Here is a 20,211-nt window from a genome sequence, read left to right as displayed (position 1 = left end):
TTTGATTTACCTGTAAATTATAGAAACATGTAAAACAAAAACTATACATTTCAGTTGTCAATTCTTCACTTGAACTATCAAATCAAAGTATTCTATAAAATAGATAATTGTTGGGAAGAATCTTTAAAACATATATATACACAGTGCTAAACAAATGTATTAGACCGCCTGTCATAATGAAGAGAAAAATGAAACAACTAAATAGTCTTTATTCACACATAATATCCACAAAACTTGTATGGCGTCCTTTGGCCATGATAACAGCTTGTATTCTTGCTGGCATTGTTTTTATGTACAGTACCTTTCCACAGTCTCTGTTGTTATTAACTTCCAAATAGTTTCTAGTTTTTTCCCAAAGACTTGCTTTTGATTAAACATTTGTACTATCTGTCTTTGAATCCACAATCCAATACTGTTTTCAACATAAGACATTTTTATTGAGCACCAAATCACCATATTGGAATGATTTTTGAGGGATCATGTGTCACTGAAGACTGGCTGCTAAAAATTCAGCTTCAACATAGTATATTATACTCTAGTTCTTATAGTAAATCTGATTTTCCTTAGCTAAAAATTTGCCTCAGCATATTGGATGCTGAAAAATCTCTTTCAGAAATGCACTAATGGTACGGCTTAATGAGAATCAGAAGCTACAGTGGCTTGCGTTGCTCTTGAGTTTGTTTTTCTCATGTGAATAGATTTCAGGAATATTCATTAGCCGTGGGAGGGCGAGCAGCTCTCGCTTCATACACTATTCCCTTTTCCACGGCTGAATGGTTTCAAGGCTCAATCTCGTCAACTCGAAGTTTGCATTCAGAACCACTGGGGTCGGTAGTCTTACAGATGAATATGGAAATGTGAGGGCAGGAGGCCATCCTGGGTTTGAATTAAGTCATGGCAGCAGCAGCACTGTAATGAGAACACATTGGCAGCCAGAGGACAACTGGGGTCTGATATCAGTGACAGCAACCCAGTGACGAGGAGAAGCAGGGAGGAATTTGTTTGTTCGTTCCACAGCTATGGTTGTCAGATGCCAGGGGTTTTGACACTGTGCTCGTATCTTGTGCTGTCTTTGGACTGCTGAAACAAATGCATAGGTGCAGGGTTTTGGCATTTCCTCCATCCTTTGTTTGTTCATTTCGAATGCAGCTCCTGTTGGATGCTGCAGGTATCCTGGTGTTTTGTCATTAGCTTGTGTAATGAGATTTCAGTGGTTCATTAATTTGCTCGTTTTCTCTGTAATGACAGTAGTTGTGTTAGATGTTATGTTATCTTGTTTACTTGCTGTTTATTATCGCTTCCTTTTCCCATTTTCGCAGGTGGTGACCGGCTCAGGGCGTCAGGAGTCTCAGAAGACCGACTCTGAATACAGGAAGTTGTTTGATCTTGCTTTGCAGGGCCTGCAGCTGCTCTCTCAGTGGAGTGCTCAGGTCATGGAAGTGGTGAGTGGACTTATCACTCATATTTGTGTATATGAACACTACCAAGATAAACTTTTGCCCCGTAATGATTATGTGGGTGACGCTTGGCTGGATTCATGCTGCTCATCAATATATCTGCATAATAAAAGCAACAAAAATCACTCAAAAGTAGTCAAATTCTTGTATAACTTTCTTGAAATGTAATAAAGTTTGGTGTGAAGTAAAATTTTGAGATTCAATATGTCTGCGTGGGTCCAACATCCCCCCCCCCCCCCCCCAAAAAAAAATAAAAAAATGTGCCGTTTGTAAAACCTTCAATACCCCTTTTGCGAGTGAACACAAAAGCATTGAAATATATTTGTCCCTCCCATCTAATATTTTTCTTCTTCACCATGTCCATTTAGGGGCTCTGTAGATTTGCATACAATAAGGTACAAAACTTTGAGACCACTGAAAATCTGGGATACATAAACTAATGCAATGTATAATTTGGCATATAAAAAAATTACATTTTGTATCAAATGAAAAATAACATTCTTCATAAAAAAAAAAAAAAGTACAAATATGCACAATATATGAAAACCATTTAAAACCAGTGTAGCATAGTGCTATTGTGAACTCACAAAGGCTGTGATTCAAAGGCGCTACAATTATTTGAATGCATGTAGGTTACGTGCATCTCACATCGGGTCCGTTCACAGGAAATGCTGTTCCATATTTTCATTTACATGTGTGGGGCACATCTCATTGTAAAGAACTGGCCAAAGATTAAGTGAACATGTCATTTGGCCAATATTAAACAAGCATTTGATCTACTGTAAAGTGTAACAACAACAATTACCAGGCCTTTGGCACCCTCTGAAGGCATTTATTGTAATACATAATGTACGCAAGTTGATTGTTTATATTATGTATATTATGTATTTTTAACAATCTTGTTCTTTAAAACCATAGGATTACTTGCTCTTGATACTTTATTTGAACCAAAGATTATTGCCTTGTTGTTATTATTGTATTTTAAGTCAGTTTAAAGGCTGTTGTTTGCTTTGGTCTATTTTTATTACCATACAAAAAATTCCAATTACTTTCAAAAACAATTGACTGATTACTCTATTACCAAATGACCAGACAGCCCTGTCTCAAGGTCTCAAATAGACTAAACTATCTTCTTTGTCCTTTTGTTGTTTGATTAATATTAAAAACGGACAGCAGCAGGAATATTAGGCGGCTGTCACTTTTAAGACCTAATGCCCCCCCAAAAAAAGAAGAAAAAAAAGACCTAATGCCCGTAGCAACTATAATGTGACATGCGTGTTATTGCTCAATTGTTTACGTTTACATAACCGACAATGTGTATGAGGTGGGCATTTTGACATTGTTTTGTGTGAATTTGTCCCTTCAAGCGCAAGCAGACATGAAAGAGGCTTTCTGGGTGGTCAAAGTACCAAATTCAGTTATCTCTCATGAATTGGCAAAGAAATTGCCAGCCTGTTGCACTCACAAAAGACTAACTATCCTCCAATTTTCAGTAGCATCAACCCACCCATTTGAGACAAAGAGCCTGAACCTCATGCATTGAGTAGACCAGACCGGACCTATGTTCTTTCTCTTACTTCCACAAGGCCATCAATGTTTTCACCTTTGATTTTAATCATTCATTTCACTTTAATAGTCAGTTCTAGCTATGCTTTTTTTATTTTCTTGGAACAGACGTTCCAAACAAAACACTCCATACTGGCAGTCTCATGAAATATTGTTGCCATGGAAACAGCTTGCAACAAGTCCATTCTTTGCAATTAGTCAAATGGATTTTGATATTTGTTGCTAATTAGGATGGATATAGAGATGATGGACCATAGTTTCTAAAATTAGTTTGTTGTTGGTTTATTCAACATTTATTAAGCAGCATTGAAAATAACTTATAGAATAAGCAATTATACATGAAAGATTGTAAAATGTTTTCTTTTTTTGCAGTATTCCTGGAAATTGGTGCACCCTACAGACAAATACTCCAACAAAGAATGCCCAGATAATGCTGAGGAGTATGAACGTGCCACCAGATACAACTACACCAGCGAGGAGAAGTTTGCTCTGGTGGAGGTCAGTACACCTGCAGGGCCAAATCTCAATAAACAATTAATTCAGGTGTCCTATAATTATATATATTTTTATTATTAATTATAAAGAATTTTAATTTTATTTCAAATCAAATTAATAATTTTTTTATTTTCAATTATTTTTATTATTTCTTTAGAATGCCTAAAATTCAGTATCAAACTCTGTGCAGGCTTGTGTTTTAAATCAGCCTGATGAATCCTCTCTGAAATGAATCAGATCAATGACTGAATTGGCATCAATGATGAAATGTTTGTTTATCTGTGTCAATTGTTTAGTGTATCCAAAGTAACTCTGAGAAGTCAGTCTTCGTTTTCCAGTTCTCTGTCTGAATGTGTTTCTGTCTACTTGTGTAGGTCATTGCGATGATAAAGGGCCTGCAGGTGCTGATGGGCCGAATGGAAAGCGTGTTCAACCATGCAATCCGTCATACCATCTATTCAGCTCTGCAAGACTTTGCCCAGGTCACACTCAGAGAACCGCTGCGTCAGGCTATCAAGAGGAAGAAGAACGTCGTCCAGAGGTACAACAGAGCACCAAACCGGATGACATTTCTGTCTGACTGCTCTAGTGGTTTAAGTCTTTGTAAGCTGACAGTGATGTTGTTCCAGTGTCCTCCAGGCCATCCGTAAGACCATATGTGATTGGGAGGCGGGCAGAGAGCCACATAATGACCCAGCGCTGCGGGGCGAGAAAGACCCTAAAGGGGGATTTGATATCAAAGTTCCTCGGCGTGCAGTGGGACCCTCCAGCACTCAAGTATGCGACTTTCCAATTTCCAGTTTTGTATACCATATAAAGGACAGAAACATGCTCTACACAAATGCAGACAATATAGCAACCCCATTATACATGGATAACATTTTTCCTGAACAAACCTCCGAACTCAAGGGAGCAACAGAACATTTATTCTCAAATGCATGTAGTTTATGATTTCCTTCATTCTGAATGCAACAGCATGTGAGATTTATACTGCATCGACATCGAGTCGATTGGGGTCATGTATTTATGTAGAGTATGTTTCAGGCTGAGGAAATTGATAAATCTATTTCTGCTGATGTCTTTTTCAAAGAGGGTCCAAAAAGCTGTACTCGCTGATTTCAGATTAGCTACATATCATATAATCCCATTTTCACCTTATACAACCCCTTATCTGAAACAACCTAACAAGTCATATTGCTATCTGTTTTTCAACCTGTTTTTCTCTCTCTCTCACACACACACACACACACACACAGTCACACCTGCTCTGCCAGTGTCATTCAGAAGAGCTTGTAATCTTTCACTAGCTTCTGCCACATATATTGCATGAAGCACAGTTGAATCCGATGTGCCGTGGAAGGGTGTTGTATTGAATGTCAATAGCGCCTCTGGGATTTGAGCTGTAATCGGTGCTGCCTCTCAACGTGATCTCAGTGCTTTGCTATTGCCATTTTTTGAGAGATTTATACATGCATCATGATTTTCGTTCGTGAATGATTAAAATGTCTCCCCGATCTGCTTTTGAAAAAATATTGTAGTATCGTGCTGCAGTGCATTCTATCAGCTTTTTTTTTTCTTAAACAGTTGGTTATCGTAAGTGAACGTAAACAGTTAGGAGAAAACCGGTTGCGTGTCTGTATATTAGATCTGTGCTTTAAATTGACAGCAGCCTAATAAACCTGTCTTTTGTTGTTTGATTAACATTAACGACAAGCGGCAACAAAGAGAAAATCACTTACTGCTCTTCATTGAATATCTTCAGTAGCTTTAATAAGAGCCAGTGTGTATAATTTATACAGTGAAGTCTGTTTTTTTTTTACATTTGTTCAATTTACTTTAATACTACTGTTAAATACACAAAAAATAATGCACTGTTTATTTCATTTGTATATTATATTGTTTTTGTATTTTTAATAACAAAGGTAAAATAATTAAATGCATATTTTCATCTTCGATCACCCGTACTTTGGCCTAAATGGTCTGTCATTCTTTTATGTTACCTTGTAAGGCAATTGTTTTTAAATATGGAAATTAGTTTGGCTGTACTGCTCCATCACTTGCAAAATAGTAAAGCCAACATGAAAAAATCATGATTTTCCTAAAAACAAATCGTGATATTAAATTTTTGCCATATCGCCCACCCCTACTCTGGATATTTTATCAGTTTTCTTTAGTACTATCCATCTATTAAATTTTTGGAAACAATGATATAATTTTGTTCCTTTTATAATATCATATTTAATTTATGTAGCTGCCTATATATTTTAGGAAGGTTGCCTCTCAGAAGGGGATCATATTTGAGTGACCTGCATCAAAAAGTTTGAAAATCCCTGTCTTATATTATGAACCGGGCAATTTGACCCAAACAATGACTGTTGTGAATGTAGCCTCTCTCAGTATTGGAATACATTGCCACACGGACACACACACACTATTCCAGATGGAATCCAAGGGCAGAGATACAGACGAGTCCTTTGATACCTGGCTGAAATGTCCAGGGAGGCTTTGACACTTGTATGCCCTCCATCAGCACATTCATGCACTTAGTCCAGAATGCAATAGAGAACCCCCCACCTGTGTCGAGATGACGAGTGCAGAATGGTGATGTGAATCTGTCTGTTGAGTGGCTGTGCTGTCTTAGTAAAGATGTCCAACTTTGCATCAGAGACTTAATGTCCTTTCATCTGCTACTTCTTTCTGTTCCTCTATAGCTGTATATGGTCAGGACGATGCTGGAGTCTTTGGTCGCTGATAAGAGCGGCTCAAAGAAGACTCTGCGCAGTAGTATTGAGGGACCGACCATCCTGGACATCGAGAAATTCCATCGCGAATCATTCTTTTACACCCATCTGCTCAACTTCAGTGGTAAGGAACAGGCTAAATGCCTGTCCACCCCAAATTTTTTGTATGTCCACCCTTTTATGAACAGTGCAACTTATTTTTCAATTACCATGATTTTAGGGCCCAACTATATGACTATACTATTTAAACCAAACCTTTTTTGCATACCGCTATGTACCAATACACATTATCTCTGATAAATAATTTATAATAAACATAGCAGCGTTCCATTACAAATGAAAAATTGTCCATTTTGATTTCATGGTGACTTGGTGTCCAAATAGTTTATGGGGCCAGTCTATTTAGTTGAATTTAGTCAGACAGTATTAATGTTTTGTCTCTTATGCATGCGTGTTGTGTTGCAGAGACACTGCAGCAGTGCTGTGATTTGTCCCAGCTCTGGTTCCGCGAGTTCTTTCTGGAGCTCACAATGGGCCGCCGCATCCAGTTTCCCATTGAGATGTCCATGCCTTGGATCCTCACTGACCACATCCTCGAGATTAAAGAGGCCTCTATGATGGAGTGAGAACAAAATATTACATTTTGGTAACACTTAAATGACCTTGTTACGGACATTATATGTACTTACTATAGTAATAACAGTAAATTATGCATAATCGCATGCAACTAACTATAAACCAAACCCTAACGCTATAGTAAGTGCATGTTGTTAATTAATATTACTTAGTACATAAATGTATAACTACACTGTAACAAGAACAACTTAAAAATAGTGTAATAAAGTTTTTTTTAGTACATGAATTGCCATGGTATATGTGCAAAACATATGCTTAAGTCTGCCTGATGTACACAGGTACGTGTTGTATTCACTGGATCTGTACAACGACAGCGCTCACTACGCTCTCACAAAGTTTAAAAAGCAGTTCCTTTACGACGAGATTGAAGCTGAGGTAAAACCCTATCGACCTTCTACATTCATTCTAAAAAAATCTTTAAGTCAGTTATTGTATTTAGCATTTAATCTGCTTTTATGTTCTTTTAAGTGATTATGCCTCTTTTTTTTTTCTTTTTTTTTTCTCTCAGGTGAATCTCTGCTTTGACCAGTTTGTCTACAAACTTGCTGATCAAATTTTTGCCTACTACAAGATTCTTGCCGGAAGGTAAGTCTGTCTGTGAAAATGTAATTTTCAGGACAAATATGAAACCATTTTTCTGTTGTAATGTAAGTAACTTTGGGGACTTAAAAAGTATCTTATTTTCTGTTACACGATTTCTCTCTGTAGTCTCCTTCTGGATAAGAGACTAAGAGCTGAATGTAAGAATCAAGGTGCCAACATCTCGTGGCCTTCCTCCAATCGTTACGAGACGCTGCTCAAACAGAGACATGTACAGGTAAGAATGGCCACTCTTCTGTACGATTACATATTCATTTCTGTTTATTAATGCTGTTCTTAAGTCCGCTCATCTTTTTTTGCCCTTTTCTCTTGCAGCTCCTTGGACGATCAATCGACTTGAACCGCCTGATCACCCAGCGAGTGTCCTCTGCGCTTTACAAATCTCTAGAGCTAGCCATCAACCGCTTTGAGAGCGAGGACCTTACTTCCATCATGGTGCGGCGCCTTATCCTTCAAGTGTTTTTATGGAAACATGCAATTGTCATTTTTCTCTTACTTAGACCTTGAATTTGCATAGCTGGTTTCAGCTGTGGTTTAGCTGCGTTTCTACCTGAATTTGCCTGTTCAGGTTTCTAATGAAAGAGAGGTTGCTTTCATAGCAGAATTGATATTCAGTGCAGCAGAAATAATTATCTGGCTCTGTGATACTTGTGACAGTATTTTAAAATGCAATGAAATTGTTTCAAGGCTCATAATTGGTTTTCATTCAAATTGTTGTCAGAAATCTGCGTGTGCCTGAATAATATAGACATGCATTGTGTGTAAACATAATTGTTGTCAAAATGTAAGAGGTCTTTTTTTTCAGTCGCTCTTTCTCTCTTTGTCTATGATCAGGAGTTGGAGGGTTTGCTGGATATAAACCGGATGACCCACAAGCTCCTCAGTAAGTATTTGACACTGGACAGTATCGACACCATGTTTCGCGAGGCAAACCACAACGTATCCGCACCCTATGGCAGAATCACTCTCCATGTCTTCTGGGAACTCAACTATGACTTCTTGCCCAACTACTGTTACAACGGTTCCACGAACAGGTGGGTCAGCCCATCACCCTCACCCCCACGAAATGTAGAAATTATAATGTTTTTTTTTTAGTTAAATATATTATTAAATATAAATACTACAAAGAATCATGCAGGCTCTACTAATCTTTACTGATATGGTTGTGCAATAATCTAATTGTATAATGTCATAAATGGATAGCATTTTAACAGCTATAATTATGTAGACTTTCAGGCTTCAGCTGTTGCAAAATGTATTAATTCATCCATATATCATTTAAACAGAAGTAATTGAGATTAAAAGTCAAATTGCAAAGAACATTTCTTTCATCACTTATCAAAAAACCAGACGTCCACGACACTTAAATCAAGATGGAGCATTGCTTTTATCTTTAGTTTTAGAGAATGGTTAATTATTGAGTTATTTCATTAGTTATTGATAGTCAGTCTATCCTTAAATGTGAATAATCAAAAGATATGATTGAAATGTCTGGTTTATTTTCACCAAGAAAGGACTGTTATGTTTCAGAAGTGTATGTCCACACTTGAGATTTTTGTTGGCAGCTTTTGTTAAGTGTGTAATCTGCAGCAATTTGAGGCAAATCAATTACCTTTTTAATCTTTTTTTCTGTGAATTGAGTGTTTGTCTACCTTTTGCTGTTATATCCATCACTTTTTCTTTTCTCATCTCTTTTATTGTCGAATAATCGTCGAACACGATCATTTTACAAGGTACACTCTGACCCAAATATCAAATATGACAGCAGAGAGAAAAAGAAACCGATTTGTAAGGATCCTTAGTGAGGTGGGAAATATTTCAATGAATAAATTGGGAGGTCTTCAAGATGGAGTGTACGGACGTGATGTACATGTAGGCTGAATGTGGGATAAAAAGAAGACTAAAGTCATCTTTACACTGTCAGGTTGAGGTGGCTTTCAGGGGAGATAGAGCTGTTGATATCTGACAAATTCATCATAAATGTAGGCGTATCAAAATGAACTAACACCATAAGGGTTCAGCTGTTGTCTCAATGCAGTTCATAACTGGTAGGAGGGTGCCATCCCTGCAGGTTAAATCTTTATAAGATTTCAGAAACTATATAAGCTTCAGCTCAGGATGCAAATAAGGTACACAGAGCACACTGATGCCACTTCTCGCCTGCTCCTGTTATATTGAACACACAGCTACAGGTTCTGGTTAAAGGATGTAGACCTTTTTTTTTTTGTCTTTTTCCCTTAGAAACATGTTCCTGTGAAAGCTTGTGTGATGAGTTTTTCCAATGTATTGGTACTGTGAATGGAGATAGAGTGGATACTGAGTGCAGGCTGATTGAACAGAGATGACAATAACTGCATGACAAACCCAATAATACAAAATGGTCAAATATTTTTTTTCCCCCATCTCTTTTAGATTTGTTCGCACCGTGCTGCCATTTTCTCAAGAGTTTCAGAGAGACAAGCCTCCCAACGCCCAGCCACAATACCTATATGGCTCAAAGGTGGGTTTGAATAAGTTTAAATATCACACCTAGATCAGTTATGTGCTTTGTTCACATGCAGTTACAATATGCCTCTCACAAACAATAACACACAGGGAAATCTTTTTTTATTAAGCAAGATAGATTGGTAGGCAAGGTACATTTCAAGCAGAGAAGGATATCAGTGAATCCACAGACTGTCAACTTAGAGACGTTACAATCAAAAACACTTATTTGCATTAAAGCTCTATATATACCATATATATATATATATATATATATATATATATATATATATATATATATATACGTCTGATATGACTGGAATCTTAATTTTGTGTCTTAGAAAATCCTATTTCTTTAAGCGTAAAAATTATAATTTTCAAGTAAGAATGATAAAAATTATAATAAATGATTATTGTAAGTATTAAAAAAGTGGGTGGATTTATTTTTATTATAAATTATTACAAACAAATAAAGTAATTGGGGTAAAATTTTATAATTTAACATAAACCTAAATTAATAAATTATTGTACTGAATGCATTAACTCGTGTTTACAAATGTAACCTTATTAGAAAGGTATACCAAAATAATACTTTGTGCACCTTACACCGTGTCCTAACTACACGCGACGCCACGACATGCAATAAAAGGTATCTTTTCCATGTTAATCAGATTTTTTGTCCTAACCAGACGTGACGGCGACACGCGAAGTTTCTAATTTAGAAACGGTTCCTATTTCTGACAGATCCGCCCACACAGAGATCTGATTGAATAAACTGATTGTCATATGAAGAAATTACACTGGTTATGAGTAGGCTACACATTATTTATTTTTAGTTAAAAATAGGTCACTGTGCCACAAGCGATAATGGATAATTTACCTCAGATTTTGAAAGCATATAATATAGCGTTCAAACTGAATTCTATGCAAACATACAACTGTACTTCATAACAAAATTAGTCAATGAGTATATTTTGTTAATGTTTTGATTTTTAATAATGTTATTTCTTGATTTGATTATGTCCTTACCCATTTCCAATGCGAGTGCGGGCCAGCAGTGCGCTTTCACAGAGAGACTCCGCCCACACACTGTTCTGAATGGCTGTGATTTTTTGATTGACGTGTGGCGTCTCACAGTTGCGTCGCGTCTAGTGTGGACAGACACACAAGCTGTCGCTGGAATTTTATCGCGTCGCGTGTAGTTAGGACACGGTGTTAAAGTCCAGTACAGTGTAAGCTATGGGGCCTCCTTCCGTTTCCTTGGTTGATTAACTAATTATGTTTTCATCTGACATTTAAATGCTAATTTAACCCCATCAGCCCAGCCCAACTGTCTGATTTCCTTAAAAAGCTTTCCACCCCGTTGATTGTCCTCATTGTGTAAGTTCTAATCGTTTTAATTTTAGGGGTCAGTATACCACATTTGGCACCCCAGTTATTCTGACTCGGGGCCAAATCTGTGTTTATTACTTTGTGTTCGAAGTTCACGACTCTGCCCATTTGCCATTTCTCTGCCATGCTCGACTCGAAAAGGATTCTCTATCACTGTTGCGTTCTGAGAGTCCTCCTCGCAGCAACCGGGCATATATAGACTTTTTCTGCCTTCACTTCCCATGTTCCCACCCATGGGGGTCAGAGCCAGGTGTGGATGGTTCGGACCTGGCTGGTTTCCTCTTCCTGGGTCCCTCTTTGCTGGACACATGGTGTGGAGACATCCCCAAAGCAGAGCCACGGCAATGATTAGCAAGAGAATGCTGCTGGCCAGCCAGACTCCCATCGCCAGCTCCCTGCCGCTCTCCCCGAGCTCAGTGCCTTCATCTAGGGTACTAAAGACCTGGCACTGCTCTCTGGTGGGATTGGCAGACTGGCAGGTGACACAGAGGATGTATGTGGTCTGAGGACTGAGGTCGCCCAGACTGGTGGACGTCTGGCTCACGGGAACCCTGTCCTCGCGCAGGAAACTCTTGCGCGTGTAACCCATCAGAAGGCTGTTCCAGTTAGGGTGATACATGACGCTGTAGAACGTATCCACACAGCCTGGAGAAGACGGCCAGTTGACGATGGCAGAGGTGGCGGTGACGTTCTGAATGGTGATAGGCATGTTGAGTATGTCTTTTAGGTCAAGACTCAGTCTCTTATGAACGCACAGTTTGATGATGAAAGCTGGTTTAAGACGACATGCAACGATTTTGAAGAATCTGAAAGAATAGAGGGCAAAAAACATTCATTCAGATAATTTCTATCCTTGAAAGTGGTACAAAAAGACCCTAATAAATTACCAATGGGCTTGCATCTGGCATAAAACATGTTTTTAAAACTATTTTAAAACTTCAATCATTGGTTTCAGAACTGAAATTGTGTTTGAATTGAAGGGCTTTGTCAAAAGGAATTAATCGGTAACATTTATGGTTGTATGAAACGGATATATAAAAAACCTGCAGCTTTGCTATAAACGCGTTTTAGCCAATTGCAGTGGTCAATACATTTGTATCTTTTGTATTTTTTTTTTCTGTCTAATTTGTCATTCAAATTGTGATTATTAACATTGGTTGAGTAGGTAACATAAGATGGCTTTTTTATGGTTATACACTCTTTTGTCATTTCAGTTTTCTCTTTCATTCAAGTACAATTGCCCTACACTAGCATGGTGTTAGGTAAAGCAGATTTATCTAGTGGGAAAAAGCACCAGGTTATTGAGCACAAGAGATTTTTTTTTTTTATCCGCCTTGATTACATTGTATCTATTTTTTTTTCCCTCTCCAAAACTATGTATCAAGGTATCTAAAGCAGGATTATGTGAATTTCCAATTGACGCAACATCCATATATCCCCTTGCCAAGAGAGAAGTTCTTAAGGGATTCTCTCGAGTCATTATAATTGAATGGCATCACAGCACAATAAATATAGTTTTGAGGTTAAAATTATATAAATGTCATGGTTTAACAAATAAACTATATATTTAGTGTCCATTGTTTTAAGACCGGCCATTGATTATGCATGGTCAAACACTGATTCATGATTATTTTATTTAAACTTTTCATTTCTATATTTGTAAATTTTTATTTATTTCTAATATCCCCTGCTTTAACACTTAGAGAGTAGGCAGAGATCCCAGGATATGTATCTTTGGCTTAAAATGTGAATTGCTTTGTTTATAATAGTTTCCATGTTTTGTTTCTCTTGCTGCTCATGGATTTAGTTTGTTTGAAGCCCATCAACTCAATCAATAAATCACCACATTGTGTGGATGAGTGGTGAACCTTTATGCTACACATTCACACTGTAATTACTTGGCAGTCAGCACTGTGTGAAAGCTTGAACACTAATCATTTTGATCTTCCAGAAGCACACTATCAATAACACTCAGACAATTCCCTCATGTCTGAGGAAAACTGAATGTATATTCCCTCGCTCTGTAACTCTTTTCAATCTGTTTCAGATCTGCATAGCAGCTAAAGATGTCTTTACTTGTATTTTCAGATAGTACTTAAATTGGTCCTTTACCATTCTTTACAGGTAATCCACACTTTAAAAAAAAAAATCTTTGGGAAGATTTTAACAGGGTCTGGGAAAACTGAAATCAAGAGGTAAAGGAGCAAAAATCCTACCGTAAGAGATAAGAGGAGTCACTTCATAGACAGATCGTCTCGTTGCTGCAGACAGAATCCCCCTGAAGCGTGAGAGTGTATGACCTGTAGGTTTCTGTTTGGCATGGCTCAAGTCTGCTTCAGAAAGGGCTCCACATCCATACCGCTGCACAGAAAGGCTCCTTTTTCTTATTAGAGCAGCAGACGGCACATAAAGCAGAGAGAGAGAGAGAGTGCAGTGGGGAGGGGGGAGACGACACATCAATGTTTTGCGTAGACTGCATTTTAAACAGAATTACAGCTGGGAGAGCATGAACTCTCTTACTTGTCCTCTGTCTCTTACATATCCTTTCTCCCTCAATCATTGGAGAAACACACAGCGTTTTTCCTCCCCCACTGTGCTTTCAATTACTCCCTCAGACTGGCGACCTGTCTCCTCTGACTCACTGCCACAACACCTACGGACATGCATGCTCATGCATTTATTAATAATCTTTAATCGGTCAACAAAAGTACTGTTTGCTAATTGGAGAAACAGAAGGAACTTGTTTCTTTCCAATTTTTTTTTTTTTTTTGCTGTTTAAAAACTCTAAAATTTTAATTTTAGTAACTTGACACCAATAAACAAAGGAAGCTTATAAAAAATCATTGGCACAGTGTAAAGAATTTAGTTTAATAGGCCTAGTGCTTGAGAGCCAATTTGGAATAAATGATGATTCATTTAGTGTGTGTGTGTGTGTATATATATATATATATATATATATATATATACATATATGTATACATATGTGTATATATATATATATATATAATTTTAGTCATGACTGTCTAGAGGCACAGGCTGATAGATGAAGAAATCACGTCATTAACATATGGAGAAAGCTCATTGGCCACTGCTGATTCTGCAGCCAATGAGATTACTTGCTTATTATTCAAATAGTCTACTTCAGTGTTTGCTGTAGGCTAATCCTGCAGTGCGCTGTCAGACTTACTCTGAAATCCTCCACCTGTCTAGATCTACTTCTATGGGATTTATGTATGTCAGCAGCAGCATACCTTACATGCTCACAGCATACACTGTGTATCTATTGCCAGTAGCAAGTCCATACTGCTCTGCAGCAGCTGTAATAATAAACAGCAGTAGAACATTGCCATATTCATTAACATGCTAAAACTATTTCAAAAGTTGTCATGATTTTATATATATATATATATATAATGCACACCCTTTGTTAGTTTGACAGCACTTGGGTAATGTTTGCATTTTCTCTTTTTGATAAATATTCAAAGCCACAGCTGGTTCTGAGTTGTGTTGTTGGGTATGAGCTACAGTAATCAGATTGTTTTTCCCTATAATTATCTAATGGAGGAGATGTTATTATTTATTTAATTTTGTAACAGTTACTGTTCTGCTATTACTATTTTTACATAGACATACAAATAGTTGTAACTAACAAATGAAACTATGCCTCAACATAAACTCATCAGTTTTGCTCCATGCATTCCATAACATGCTCTTTTCTTTTTTTTATGATGATGATTCAGGCCTTGAATTTGGCATACAGTAGCATATACAGCCTCTACCGGAACTTCCTGGGACCTCCGCATATTAAGGCTATTTGCAGACTTCTGGGATACCAGGGAATTGCTGTGGTGATGGAAGAGCTGTTAAAGGTCGTCAAAAGCCTGGTACGTGCACAAGCATTCAAATTGAAGTTTGTATATGGAGATCTGATGGCTTTTGCAAGACCCTAGACATAATCTATGTTTTAATCCGCTACTCTCAAATATGTGAGAGGACATGCATGTTGTATATTGTATTTATGTCCGACCACGTTCCTACTAGAGCTTTCAAAGTGATGCCTTAATTTGAGTGGTTTTAAACTGTAGAACATAAGTCACCTTTATTTATATAGAGCTTTATACAATACAGATTGTTTGAAAGCAGCTTTACAGTGATAACAGGAAAATGGTTGAATGATGCAAACAGTTCATTTGGGCTGTACAGCAGCACTAAAAGAAATGAGTGTGGTGCTAGCAACAAGCAACTTCATGGGTTTGCAATGATACGGTGTATACCTAATTTCTTGATGCATCACATAATTTTTTTAAGAATCTTAATTGAATCAGATCATTGTTAGAGCAAGCTTTTTGCACCACCAATCTTTCTTTAAAGGATAAAGAATGTCTTTTTCAGGATGTGTTGGTATTAGCAAACATTTGTGCTGAAATCACCTCGTCGTCTTGTTCTTTCCGATGCAGCTTCAGGGCACCATCCTGCAATATGTGAAGACCCTGATGGAAGTGATGCCCAAGATATGCCGTCTGCCTCGCCACGAGTATGGCTCGCCAGGTGAAAATCACATTCCTAAACAAGCCTTTTATTTTCTGACCCAAGAGAGGAACTTTGACCCTGTGTAAATATCACCAAGTAGAAGATAAGCACTACATTATTAAGCTTTGGTAAGTCCAACTGTGCTGCTGGGCAGATTGGCAGTCTGCAGTGTCATTCACACATTGGTGCAAGCAGAGCTTGCGCAGCAGATGCTTTTTTTTAAAAGACGTAGTCTGACTCCTCTTGATTTGAGAAGGTTTGGTAATTACCTCTTGCCATCTTTCCCTCTCTCTTTGTTTGTTACATTCTGGGTGACCATACTGAGAGGGTGCACTCCATGCTGAAATCATGACTGTGTCTGATTATGTGGCTTTTCAGACAGCCTGGAGAAAAACATAAAATGAAGTGGGTGGAGTAGAGAGATAGAGAAAAGCAGAGGGTATAAAATGGCAAATGGTCTGTTTATGTAGTTAAAAGCTTCTACTTGTAAGATTAATACAACGAAAAGAAACTGCGCGCACACACACACACACACACACACACACACACAAACACATTAGGGTTGCCAATAGATTCACATTTTTAATTGTGATTAATCGTACACATCATGAAATTGAGCACCATTACACCATTTATCTTAACACGTACATTTTCATAATTGTCTATATACAGCAAATTAAACTTTCAGATTGGACAATTTTAGTCATTTCCAAAACTAAGACTTAGCACAACTTATTCTGACATGTAAGGTCGGCTTATTTTTCTATTCAACTAAACAATGTACAACACTGCTCTCTGTTTACGGGAGTACTTGCCATTTTTGTGTGTATTGGACCGTTTAGACGTGGATCCGATGCCCAAAGTAGGTAGCCAAACTTTTCTTGTCCGTGTTTTGCTCCACACAGAAAGCTCCTTGAGGAACAGCTCATCAAGCTTTATAACTCTTATTAATATCAAGCATGTGCTGCACGTCCCGCAGTGGACTGCTTTTTACAACACTCGCGTTACAGGATTTGACTGATTTGGACATTGAGGGCCATAAACACACCACTTTAAATGAAGAAACAGAATGTGGCAATTTGCAATTACGCGTGCTTGAGTAATTTATTTGCGTTAGTTGTTAAATAATTAAAGCATTTTAAGCATTTAATTAAGCATTAAAGATTTTGAATTGATAACGCATAAAGTTGACCGCTCTAATATATATATATATTAAAATAAATTGTGTGCAAATGCAAAATAGGTTGATGAATACTTTTTAAGATACTTCAACATTTCCTAAAACAAAATGAGGCTGTCCTTACTGTAATGCATGATTTTCTTCTGGATGCAGGAATTCTGGAGTTCTTTCACCACCAGTTGAAAGACATTGTGGAGTATGCTGAGCTGAAGACCGTGTGCTTCCAGAACCTGAGGGAAGTTGGAAATGCGTTGCTCTTCTGCCTTCTGAGTGAACAGAGCTTGGTATGATACAATTCTGCTGTCACAACTTTATCTCTGCCACTCACACCATACTAAAGAAAGTTGTCCTCAACACATCACTAAACCCAGCCTTGAAAATCTTACTGACTAATCCTACTTTGCCATCATCTTTTCTTTAAAGAAGACATTTCATCCCAAATAATATCTAGTCATTTCTTTTGACCACTTTCAGCACATAAGCTATGAAAAGGGTCAGTTATCACACATTCCATCACCAAAAATATATTTTTTAGTAATTGACTGATGTGGTTTTGACATACTTTTCTTACAGTAAAGAGTGAGGAGTAGAGCGTAACTAATTAGCATTTTCCTTTGTCATTTGGTTTCTTTTATATTCTTTTCTTTGTGCTGAGATGAGTGACACATGAGACACAGCTTCACTAAAGTCTTCAATCATGAATGAGTCTCTACATTTTTACTTGGGAATTATTCACGAACCCATGACAGGATAAAGGAATATATTACCCAGCACAGGTGAATGCCATTTAGTCTGCCACCTGTTCAGTGTTTAAAATGTCTGACTTTGACACACTGTTGTCATGGGAACACATCTGCAGTTGTGTTGCATGTGGTAGCACTGTCAATTTCTCCATGTCAGTGTTCAACCCTTTTAAGACGCAGATCAACTTCACCTTTTTCTTTTGAACAACCAGCCCCTATAACAAACTCTGTAAGACCATTATGTTATACCGAGCATTATTTCATACTTTACATGAAAGCAGTGCACATTTGATAAAATGTCTATTATTCACAGGTTACAGATCACACTTCCTGCATGAGCGTGCCATTTTTTTTTGTATAGAGCTGTTGTTTTGTTACGCAACACTGTCACTTTAGAAGCACAACTAATGCGATCTTGCTGTTATAGTTATTCTGTCGCATCGCAAATAGGCATCGACTTTGAAAAGAAAAGAAAATTAGCAGCAAAGTCTGAATAGTAACAATTAACTTTAATCAAAAGTGATGAATTATCACACACTTTTGACACCTTTTTTTTTTATATCTAAAATGTTTTAGAAATTAAATGTTTGTGTCCCCAAAGAAAGGCCATTTGGCTGCTTGCAAATTTTGAACGTCTGTTCCACAGCTCTTAATGTGTTTGGGTTGATTTGTAATTTGTTAATGAGTTAAGCCCCTTTAGGGCACAAATAGAGAAGTAATGCTGCCTTCACGTGCTATTGGAATTATCTTAAATACGAGTTTCCTCGCTAAAGATTGGACATGAATGGCCTCTTGAGTCATATTAACCACTGGGAAGCGATGGTATAATTTTGATGCCCAAGTTCCTGAGTTGGGTGTGACAAACTCCATGATTCCTGTTTCTATCTGACAATAAAGCACTTGAATGTGATGAGCTTGTAATCACGACTTCAGAAGTGGGAAGTAGGACGTTTCTGATAGCATGTGAAGACAGCATAAATGACATTTGGCAAAGGCTGACATCAGCTAGACTTCAGCCACATATTTTCTTTTTATTGGGGTAGTTGACATCTCCAACTTAAGGTTAAAATTAATTTAAGGATGAGATAAATTGTATATATAGGTGCTACATGGTGATATTTTTGTCATAATATGGATTCCCTGAAGTCTCAATTTAACACCTAGATATATTTCAGTAATGTGAGATCCAACACTGTATGTATAATTATTATACAATAATTCAGTGGCTTTTAAGTGCAGTATAACATGTTCTGTCCTTGAATGCCCTTTCGATTCTACATTGCTTTGTCAAAAATTAATGATAATAATAAACCAATAATGAAGCTTATCTGGAAGGTTTCATTAAGAAAACACACACACAAAAAAACACATTTTAAATCTGTTAGGAAGGTTGGGTTTTGATTGCATAATGGCTGAAACATCCCTCCAGCACGGTTGAGAATGTGTGCCGTTCAGCCAGACACTCAAGAGGCTTTTCACAGATGTGATAAGCTGCTGTTTAATTGTCAACCATTAGTCACAGTTATGAAAGTTACCCAGAGAGATTCTGTCTTCCACCACAATTAATCTTCAAATTATATAGTGTCAACAATCAAGGGCTGTCTGTTAAAATATAGATTTGCTGGAGAAAGTCTCTATGCCTGTGTGAAATGACCTGCTCTGCCGGATGGCAAGGTCAGTCCAATCAGGTCCGTCGGCTGTAATTCTCTGCATTTTCATTTAAATGTCAACAGCCTCATTTGAACGGCTCCTGTCAGTGGTGTGACTGCATGGCTCCATCTACTGGAACCTGGTTACCATAGAAATCTGTGCCAAGGATTTCGAAAAGGCTTCATCAAACATGCTTTTAACACCTTTTTGACATGACGTACTTTTTTTTTTTTTTTTTTGTGAGGGTATTCATTATTTCTTGAATATTTTACATAAAATATTGTTGTTGCTTGCATCACTCATTTACTAATGGTTACTCCTTCAGCATGCTCTCATGTGTTTGCTTAAGTTTTTTTTTTTTTTTCAGAGATAAATATCATAAAAACAATGTATAGAACATAAAAAAATGTTATATACATTAACATTACAATAGCTAACATGAAATGTTAATGAACTATGCTTTTGCAGCATGTATTCATGTTTATGGTTAATGTTTGATTTCTGTTTCTCGGTTAATTTCTACATAAACTCAATTTTTTACATTTTCAAGTTGTAAAAATCTACAAATTGTCTTTAGTTTGTGTTATGAACAGAACTAGAATTAAGAATAATAAAATGTTAGTTCATATCTAATGCATTAAGAAACGTTAAAGAATTGAATATTATTGTAAAGTGTTACAAAAAGAAAAAGATAGGAAAAGACTCATAAATATTGATCCAGTGATTAATAGTTGCAG

At 37.2% G+C, this 20,211-nt stretch overlaps 2 protein-coding genes across 4 annotated transcripts in view; one reads left to right on the top strand and one right to left on the bottom strand.

The window, feature by feature from the left end:
• Nucleotides 1-20,211, top strand: part of cyfip1 (cytoplasmic FMR1 interacting protein 1) — a 41,694-nt gene that overhangs the window by 18,559 nt on the left and 2,924 nt on the right. For 2 of the 3 annotated variants that reach the window (XM_079628826.1, XM_079628825.1), the window contains exons 12-26: nucleotides 1,320-1,442; nucleotides 3,396-3,521; nucleotides 3,893-4,059; nucleotides 4,148-4,295; nucleotides 6,230-6,383; nucleotides 6,725-6,881; nucleotides 7,174-7,270; nucleotides 7,404-7,480; nucleotides 7,604-7,712; nucleotides 7,811-7,930; nucleotides 8,330-8,529; nucleotides 9,908-9,995; nucleotides 15,112-15,255; nucleotides 15,829-15,919; nucleotides 17,235-17,365. In XM_079628826.1, coding sequence (XP_079484952.1) covers nucleotides 1,320-1,442; nucleotides 3,396-3,521; nucleotides 3,893-4,059; nucleotides 4,148-4,295; nucleotides 6,230-6,383; nucleotides 6,725-6,881; nucleotides 7,174-7,270; nucleotides 7,404-7,480; nucleotides 7,604-7,712; nucleotides 7,811-7,930; nucleotides 8,330-8,529; nucleotides 9,908-9,995; nucleotides 15,112-15,255; nucleotides 15,829-15,919; nucleotides 17,235-17,365 — 1,932 coding nt within the window. Of the gene's footprint in view, nucleotides 1-1,319; nucleotides 1,443-3,395; nucleotides 3,522-3,892; nucleotides 4,060-4,147; nucleotides 4,296-6,229; nucleotides 6,384-6,724; nucleotides 6,882-7,173; nucleotides 7,271-7,403; nucleotides 7,481-7,603; nucleotides 7,713-7,810; nucleotides 7,931-8,329; nucleotides 8,530-9,907; nucleotides 9,996-15,111; nucleotides 15,256-15,828; nucleotides 15,920-17,234; nucleotides 17,858-20,211 lie in introns of all 3 variants that reach the window. The other variant, XR_013799586.1, reaches the window with a different exon arrangement.
• On the bottom strand, nucleotides 11,287-13,719 carry fndc9 (fibronectin type III domain containing 9). Its single transcript, XM_079628839.1, has 2 exons — nucleotides 13,588-13,719; nucleotides 11,287-12,177 (listed from the first exon to the last, which is right to left on the bottom strand). The coding sequence occupies exon 2, from the start codon at nucleotides 12,078-12,080 to the stop codon at nucleotides 11,415-11,417; it is 666 nt and encodes a 221-aa protein (XP_079484965.1). The 5' UTR covers nucleotides 12,081-12,177; nucleotides 13,588-13,719; the 3' UTR covers nucleotides 11,287-11,414.

Source organism: Phoxinus phoxinus (genome assembly GCF_949152265.1).
Source record: "Phoxinus phoxinus genome assembly, chromosome: 11".
NCBI classification, from domain to species: domain Eukaryota; kingdom Metazoa; phylum Chordata; class Actinopteri; order Cypriniformes; family Leuciscidae; genus Phoxinus; species Phoxinus phoxinus.
This window is presented reverse-complemented; position numbering and strand designations above follow the sequence as displayed.

What these genes read in the sequence shown, in the direction of transcription:
- fndc9 (XM_079628839.1), bottom strand. Translation starts at nt 12,080, where the DNA reads ATGCCTATCACCATTCAGAACGTCACCGCCACCTCTGCCATCGTCAAC.